This window comes from Tupaia chinensis, unplaced genomic scaffold (assembly GCF_000334495.1).
Source record: "Tupaia chinensis unplaced genomic scaffold, TupChi_1.0 Scaffold143970_1, whole genome shotgun sequence".
NCBI classification, from domain to species: domain Eukaryota; kingdom Metazoa; phylum Chordata; class Mammalia; order Scandentia; family Tupaiidae; genus Tupaia; species Tupaia belangeri.
The window spans coordinates 96,044-105,156 of NW_006203821.1; the positions used below are offsets into that span (position 1 = coordinate 96,044).

Below are 9,113 nucleotides of genomic sequence, written 5' to 3' on the forward strand. Positions count from 1 at the left end.
ACCAGATGGTTTCTCTGCTGAATTCTACCAAAATTTAAAGAACTAATACCAATTCTTCTCAAACTCTTCATAAAAATTTAAAGAGGAGGAACCAGCAGTTAGCGTAATGGCTGTGTCGCTGGACTCCCACGTAGTCGACCGAGGTTCCCGTCTCAGACCCGGTGGCTTAAAACTCACGCCGGGCATGTGTGCGTGCGTGCCCAAGATCCTGAGAGGAGAATGGAGGAGAAGGGATTGCAGCGTGGCCATCCCCCCTGGGGGGTGATTTCTCGCTTTCTGTCTCTATGTCTCTCTCTGTCTGTCTGGCGAGCGCACGCGCCCTATAGTGAAAATCTCTCCCCCCAAAAAAAAGAAAAAAGAATTAAAGAGGAAAGAATACTTCCAAATCACTTTATAAGGCCAACTTTATTAATACCAAAGCCAAATATGCTACAAGAAAATAAAATTATGGGTCAATATCCCTGATTAACATATATGTAAAAATCCTCAACAAAATATTTGTGAACTTTATTTAATCTTGAATTTTCTACTAAATTTTTCACCTGTAAAATGAGGATAATCAAACACACCCATATGAGTTTACATAAAGATCACATGAGGCAACATGCATATGGATTACATAGCACAGGACTAAGTCAAAGAAAAGTTCCGTTAGTGCTAGATATCTGACTAAAACATTAGCTATGTTTTTGTAACATTAGATATTCCCACATTTATTTATTCCAGTCAAATATTTAAAAGTATTAAATGAAGAAAATAGTCTACAAAATTTTTTTGATGGAACCAGCGGATGGCATAATGATTACGTCACTGGACTACCATGTAGTCAACAGCAGTTTGAATCCCAGACAGCTTAAAACTCACACCAGAAGCATGTGCGTGTGTACCCAAAATGCCAAGAGGAGAATGGAGGACAAGGGATTGTGGTGTGGCTATCCCCTTTGGGGGAGTTATTTCTCGTTTTCTGTCTCTCTGTCTCTCTCTGTCTCTCCAGCAAGGGCACACACCTTGTAGCAAAAATCTCTCTAAAAAAAAGTATTGATTAACTGAATGAAAAACAAATGTATACACAGAGCAGTAATCATGCACTATTTGTATCGATTTTTGTTTGGGGTTGGCTAGCAATTAACTGAAACTTAAGTCAAACATGGGGAAACTAAACACAAATTCTCCCAATTACTTATGTCTCTTATGAAAAATGGTTACTAAAAGATAAAACTACTTCAAATAGATGGGGGTAGGGGAGGAATTTTCTCTGTGACTCAGAACGATAGGGTTTCATACAAATCTAGCTTTTCTTAGGGAATACTGAGCAGCTTCTCCCCTGAGTTCAACCAAAACACACTATTTCTAGGCCTTCTGACTTGTTGGTTCACCTTTATTGTTTTCCTCACCACCTATTGTTGCATTTTCTCGTCTCCAAAGACTATCTCCCCAAAGGTATATATTTAAAGCTTTTATTTTAAAGAGTTCATTCAAGTTCATTACACTATAGATTAATTAGCGACTTTTGAACCTGGCCTCCCAAAGGAATCTTTTGTTTGTACAGTCAGTTACCTCCCCACACCTGTTGCAGACTAAAACAATATAACTGCTGTCATTCTTGTAAATGTAAAATTTAGAGGGAGACCTGCCTCCCTATTCAGAAAGTCTAGACTATCTATTTCCAAACATAAGAGAGTTTCTATCCATTTTTACAGTCTTTCTATCTTAGTTAACCAAAATACACTAACATTTTTCCTGCTACTGGAGTGAAACAATATATTTGGAATTTGTTTCTTTTAAATTTCTTAAGAGGAAAAGTGACTGGCAATTAGTGGACATTGGTTACGAGGATAACTTTCTCACTCACAGAATTTTTGTGAGTACTATTGTATGGGTGCATGAGACAGAGGTAGTTAGGTCTTTGCTTACTTCCAGTCCATTCCTGCCCAGCTTTGAGTCATACTAAGAATCTTTATGGTTAAAATGTACTCAGGAGCCATGAAGGACCATCAGAGAGGTGAGTACATTAAGTTTGTTATGAGAGATAGTCACTATATAGAACTAAGAGCGTCAAATTAGAAATTGAAATAATGTTGATCAATATTCCATAAGAAGAGGAATATCAATAGATTATTATTATCAATGGAAAATTCTAAAATATTACTATTAAATGTGACACAACTTTAAATAAGACCTTTGAATGATTTTCATGGAAAAGAGAAAGGCTAAGTAAGAACAGAAATAAATGATTTCCAGAGGATACAGTCACCTATGAAAAGTTCTGAGAAAATCTGCTTCTCAATCCAATGAAAATATCTTTCCTGATAATTCTCCACTATACAGTTTGAATCTCCAAGTTGAGGATTAAAACCTCTCTAATGGCCTTCGTCTTTACAATACATTGCCCCCGTTAGACTGTTAGTCAATGAACACATTAAGTTAGGACATTTATCTTCTATTGTGAAATAATTTAACTATTTTTTCAGGTAAGATTGAGATATGGAGAGACATTAGACACTGACACAAAACTGTAATACTTGGGATGGTACAAGCTAATGGCAACAAGAGGCAGAAGTGGTTCCACTGTCTGAAAACTCCTGGCAGAGGCTCAGTCCATCCCCTTGCTGGGAATGAAAAAACCATATTTCCCCAGACAGGGGAAACACACTCCAAGGCTATTTGTGGTAACTATTTTCCAACAACCAAGTGAAAACCATTTTTACAAAAAACTAATTGGAGTCTTCTGGGAGGATCGTGTTCCATTTAAGTACTGAGAAAAATCAGGAGCTCTGGAGACAATGAATACAGATGGAAAACATTTGAGTAGCTACAATGTGATTAATAGTAGATTGTGGAAGAACTATGTCTGCCTGTTACTGGCCCTCATTCAGGTACAAATAGTTAACTGACAGATTTATCAGACAAGCAGAGGTGGCATCATATAAAAGTCTGATTATTTACTCAGAAGACAGGAAAACAAAAGCAGAAAGAAGTTAATTATTCACGTACTTATTATTTGCCCAATTATGAAAACTTCTACATGGGCAACATAGACAAGTAAATAGTCAATATTTGTAAATATCTAGGACTAGATCTCCAGAGTAAAACTACTTGTTTTCAAACTACTTGTATCCCTGCTTTGCCACACCTTAGATGGATGGTATGCTAAATGGATAAATTTCAGGTTGCCCAAGACTCAGTTTCCGCATTTGTAGAATGTGGATTATAATATTACATAGCTCAGAGAGTTGTGAGGATTGGTCAAGATTAAACCATAGTACACTGTTTAACACAGGATCTGGCACATAGTAATTGTTACAGAAGTCTTCGCTTTTATCCTAGTAATATTTGCAAACTAGTTGAAAGAGATAAAAATGAATTTTCTTAATTAGAAGCATCTTTTATTTGATAAGAATATCTCTAGAATCAACAGCTCAAAGTTATTACCAGCATTTGAAAGCTATTTGTTCTTTTTCCAAATAATCAAGAAACATATCTGAGAGTAGTTTTCTGAATAAGACACATTTACTTTTTTTAAGAATTATTTCATTTAATTTTTATTTTTTAATTTGACCAGAGAAAGAGAAAGGGAAAACAAGAAAGCAAGCTGCCAGGTCGTAAACTCAAATCGTGGTCCGTTGTGTGGGAAGCCAGCACCATAAGTACCACGCCACCTGCGGGATCACACACTTACTAATTAAGTGGTTACCATTTTGTTAAGTAAATTACTCTCTTAAGTTTTCCAGAAGAAAAAAGACTAAAGGACAAAAATAGGTGGGCTAATTATAATCTGAGGCAAGAAAACACGTTAGAGTCAGAAAATATAACCATCAAAAAATAAACTCTTAAAGTTTTTTTTTCCTACATTTGTATAGTTAAGAAAATATGTAATTAAAATTCAGGAAACTTAAATTTATTTATCTGCCACAGTAAGTTCCTACCACTAAAAATTTCCAACTGTTTGTTCTCAAACTTAAAATAGAGAATCAAATACAATGGTTGACAATATTAGCTGCATTTAATATGGCATTAACCTCTTCATAACTATAGATAATAATTTTATATAGATGGTGTGTATCCATCAAGATTAAATTTTGGGGTTTTTTTAGAGACAGGGAAGCCCCTGGTGGTGGTGGTAAAGGAGGCTGTACCCCACATGGCCGACAGAGCAGTTCAAGTCCCAGACCCAGAAGCTTGAGAAACATGCTGAGCATGTGTGAGTACATGCCCAAAAATCTCTAAAGAGACAAATAGAGAAGGGATGATGATGTGGCCCTCTTTCATGGTGGAGAGGGGGTGTGCTTGCCTTCTCTCTCTCTCTCTCTCTCTCTCTCTCTCTCTCTCTCTCTCTCTCTCTCTCAGACACGCACATGCGCCCACTGGCAAATTAAAAAAAAGAAAATAGAGACAGGGAAACATAGATGGAAGTATTCTGTTTTGGTTTTGTCTGTTTGATTTGCTATAGGGCACATGTGCTTGCCAGAGAAGAGGGGGAAAGAGAGAGAAAACACTCCCCAGGGGAGATGACCACAACACCTCAATCCCTTCTCATCCATTCTCCTCTCGGGATTTGGGGCATGCATGCATACACAATGTGTTTTTCAAGCCAATGGATCCAGGACTCAAACTTCACAGTCATTTTTTAAAAATGACTCAGGAAATTGTTCTCTGCTTGTCAGAATTAACTTCCCAACAGCCTTAGCCATCCTCCTACAGAAGAATTATGGGAATGGCAGTAAGGACTGGTTGGTTCCCAGACAATTCAATCTTCTAGCCTCCCATTTCCACAAATAATTTTGCCCATTGCCCCATAATAATGTAAAAAAATATTTAGTCTGTTTATCTCTTAGAGTCAGCCAAACATGTGTGGTGTCAGTTTGGGAAACCCACTGGCAAAAATTATCGTTTTACTTTAGTGATGCCAAAAATAGCTTCAGTATTGAGAAACCTTGTTGAAGATGAACAACTAAGTGGAAATGGATGGATAATGCAAGCCTTCAAACTGAGTGTAGTAAAGTGTCATCAACCAATTTCTTTTCCCACACAAAATGCTAAAAAAGTAGAGTCTGAGGAAGGACATTGAGGAGAAAAATAGGCATAGCATTAATGGGACACAGAAAAAGGGTATTTGTTGAAGATAACTTTATATTATTATCAACTGGACTAGGGAGAAATGCACATATGTTGGAATATTCACTTTACAAGCTAAATAATTTGATTGAATATATTAAAAATCTTGAAATAAAATTTAAAAAAAAATAATAAATGCTTGGCCCATCTTATTTATTTAACAAATTCTTACTTAACTACTACTGAGTACAAGACACATTGCTAGGCAGTGTATCGAGAGTAGGAAACAAAACTAACATGGCCTGTGTCCTTATGGACTCACAGTCTAGTAAAGATACAAAAATTAACATGTTAAACAGAAAATACATAATTACAAGAGTAAAGGAGTGACGGGAACCAGCAGTGAGCGCAATAGCTATGTCGCTGGACTCCCACATAGTTGACCACGGTTCACGTCCTGGACCCAGTGGCTTAAAACCCACGCCGGGCGCGTGTGCGTGCATGCCCAAGATCCCGAGAGCAGAATGGAGGACAAGGGATTGCAGCGTGGCCATCCCCTCTGGGGGGGTGATTTCTCGCTTTCTGTCTCTCTGTCTCTCTCTGTCTCGGCGACCTCAAGCACCCTATAGTGAAAAACCTCTCAAAAAAAAAAAAAAAGAGTAAAGGAGTGCCATAAGAAAAGCAGAACTAAAAACACTGAGTTTGTAGGTTTGTTTTGGAGAACACGGCCAGGCAGAATCTCTTCAAGGAGGTCATAATTATGAGACTTTAAAAGTTGAAAAGAATAGGGCTGGCAGGTGGCATGGGGGTTAAGGGCACTGGACTCCCATATGGTGGACCGATATTTGAGTCTCAGACCTGGCGGCTTTCTCTCTCTCTCTCTCTCGCTCTCGCTCACTCTATCCCTCTAAATAAATAAATATTAAATAAAATAATTCTTAAAAAAAAATAAAGTTGTAATGAGTAGGCATGTTTGAGGTTGGAAGAACTGAAAAAGGCCATGACAGCTGGAATGTGCTCAATGAGGGAACAAATAAAAAAGCCGAGGTCGGAGAGAGATGCAGGAGCCAGATCATGTGAGAATTTGCAGGCCGAAGTAGGGAATTTGGGTCTTTTCTCAAGTACAGAAGAAAGCCACTAAAGGGTATGAGACAAGGGAATGCCATTATTCAATGTATCTGTTTAAAAGATTACCCTGATTGCTATGTAGAAATGAATTTGAGATGTTGTTTCGTTTTGGTTTTTCCCGTTTTGAAAATGAAGCAATGAGAAAGTTAATAGTTCTTTTAAATGAGTGTAGTTGGCTGTGGAGTTCAGAAAAGGTGGAGATTAAGAGGAGGAGACGTTTTAGAAACTTTACTTGTTTATAAACCTATCCACATTATTCTGAAAGAAGATACACAGTATTTAAGGCCAAAAAGATTATTATCATCAATTCTAAAATCCTATATATAACAACAATAATAATAAAAGCAAACCCTTATATAGTACTTGTTATAAGCCAAATAATTTTCTAAGTGGATTAATTAAATTATTTATTCCTTTAGTTTTTTGGGGTTTTTTTTTCATTTAAATTTATTTATTTACATTCATTCACTGTACATCATTACAGCATACAAAATGAGATTTTCCATCCCGAGTACACTGTATATTGGCTCAATCAAGCACATCAGCATACATGTTATCATCAACAAGTAATTTTCCATTTCTTGTTTTCTATATGTTTTGCTTTTTTTCCCTCGTCCTTGATTCCCAAATTATTTATTCCTTTAACAATCCTAGGAGATGAATTCAATTACTCTCTGTAGATTATATATAAAGAAATTGAGGCATAGAGGTTAATAATTTTCCTAAAGTTATACTAAAAAAAACATAATTTGAGCCCAATCAAGTTCCTGCGTTCATATCTCAAACCAACACGTTGTCTGCTGCCATTATATGATTTGTGGTAGTGTTTTGTTTCTGTTTTTATGTGACAGATACCTTCTGAGAGAGGTTCATTCCAGCTTTAGTTTAGGGGGGTTGGGCTTGGTTGTTTAATCTAGAAGTTCTGTTACAGTAGACTAATCATTAGTACAGCTATAGAAATTCTTAGTACCAGCATTCTGGCCATATTATTGCATGAATCTTGGAACAGCATGAGTAATATTGGCTTGCCTAGTGTTTTCACTCTACTCTTACTTTTAATCCATTTGAACTATACTCATCTCCAATTTCTACCTTGTTCTTTACCACAGAACATGCAGAAGTCACCAAGTCTACAGATTCTGCTTTTTATCTTTTTGCTCATCACCTACCTACTGAGTGTCATTGGGAATCTGACAATCATTGCCCTTACTTTTGTGGATTCTTGCCTTAAAACTCCTATGTACTTCTTTCTCCAGAATTTTTCTTTCTTAAAAGCCTCTTTTACCACTGTCTGTATTCGCAGATACTTGTATCTTGCTACTGGGGACAACACAGTGACTTACAACCCTGTGCCGCTCAATTATTTTTTTGTCATCGTCCTGGGTGTGACGGAGTTTTTCCTCCTCACGACCATGTCCTATGACCGCTACGTGGCCATCTGCAAGCCTCTGCATTACATGACCATCATGAACCACAGGGTCTGCATCAGGTTCCTTATTTGCTGCTACATTTTAGCACTGCTCATTGTCCTCCCACCTTATATTATGGGATTTGATCTGGAGTTTTGTGACTCCAATGTCATAGATCACTTTGGCTGTGATGCTGCTGCTGCCCCCATCCTGAAGATTTCCTGCTCTGATACAGAGTTTTTAGAGCAGTTTGTCTTGGTGCTGGCTGTGTTGACTCTCATTTTCACCTTGGTGTGTGTGATTTTGTCCTACATATATATCATCAGAACCATTCTGAGATTCCCTTCTGTCCAACAAAGGAAAGAAGCCTTTTCTACTTGTTCTTCCCATATAATTGTGGTTTCTATCACATATGGAAGCCGCATCTTCATCTATATTAAACCACAGGTAAAGGAAGGGGTTGCTATGAATAAGATGGTGTCGGTGCTCATGACTTCAATTGCCCCAGTAATGAATCCCTTCATTTACACTCTGAGAAACAAGCAAGTGATACAAGCTTTCAAAGACATGCTCAAAAGGATTGCGTCTCTCTCAAAGAACTGAAGGACTAGTGAATATAAACGGTCAAAATCTAAAAGAACTCACTAACCCTTTTTTTTTCAGTTGTTTTGTTTCTGTTTTTGTTTAATTTGCCCAAGGTGGTACACACTGTCCGAAGAGAGACACAGAGAGAGAGAGAAAGTGAAAAAGCACACCTTATAGGGGATGATCATGCCACAGTCTTCTCCTCCACTTCTCCCGCCTTTCGAGATTTGGGGCATGTACATATGTGCATAAAGCATGTTTTTCAAGCCACCGAGTCTAGGACTTGAACTGCACAGCTGCACAATCAGCCATGTGGGATCCAACTGCCTTAACCACCAGGCCACTGGCTGACCCATCACGAACTCATTTTTAATTTTGATTGAGAGACAATTCAACTACTATAAAATTCACCAATTGTAAGTATACTATTTGATAAATTCAAATAAATTGATTTGTCAAATTACTTTGACCATGCAGTTTTAGGACACTCACATACAACAAATGTTTTCCTGATGACCATTTGCAATCAATCACCACTTCCACTTCCTAACTCCAGGTAATCACTGATCTGTTTTCTATCTCTATAAATTTGCCTTTTCTGGGCATTTCAGATAAATGGAAAGATATGTAGTATTTTGTGTCTAGCTTTCTTTACTTAAATAGCATTTTTGGCATTTCTTAATTGTTGCATTTGTGAATAGTTCATTTTTTTTACTGCAAATAGTATTCCACTATATTACTTTTCTTATTTATTCTCTAGTTTGATACACATTTGGATTGCTTCCAAGTCATTGTGAAACATATATTTTTATTTTCATTATACCTACAAGTGGAATTGTTGAATTATATGATATCTACTGAGCTATCTTCCAAATCTGTATTATTTTTATTATTCCACTTTTTTGTTTAATTAATTTTTATTATGTATAAGTTATG

The 9,113-nt window shown here is 37.0% G+C and overlaps 1 protein-coding gene across 1 annotated transcript; it reads left to right on the forward strand.

The window, feature by feature from the left end:
* The first annotated feature begins 1,983 nt into the window (after nt 1–1,983).
* LOC102488798 (olfactory receptor 6C2) lies at nt 1,984–8,195 on the forward strand. The gene is made up of 3 exons (XM_006165632.1): nt 1,984–2,002; nt 4,836–4,996; nt 7,293–8,195. The coding sequence occupies exons 1-3, from the start codon at nt 1,984–1,986 to the stop codon at nt 8,193–8,195; spliced, it is 1,083 nt and encodes a 360-aa protein (XP_006165694.1).
* Nucleotides 8,196–9,113: the final 918 nt, after the last annotated feature.

What these genes read in the sequence shown, in the direction of transcription:
- LOC102488798 (XM_006165632.1), top strand. An exon ending in AAGCCTTCAAACTGAGTGTA is followed by an intron (nt 4,997 to 7,292) that starts GTAAAGTGTCAT and finishes TCTTTACCACAG; the next exon opens with AACATGCAGAAGTCACCAAG.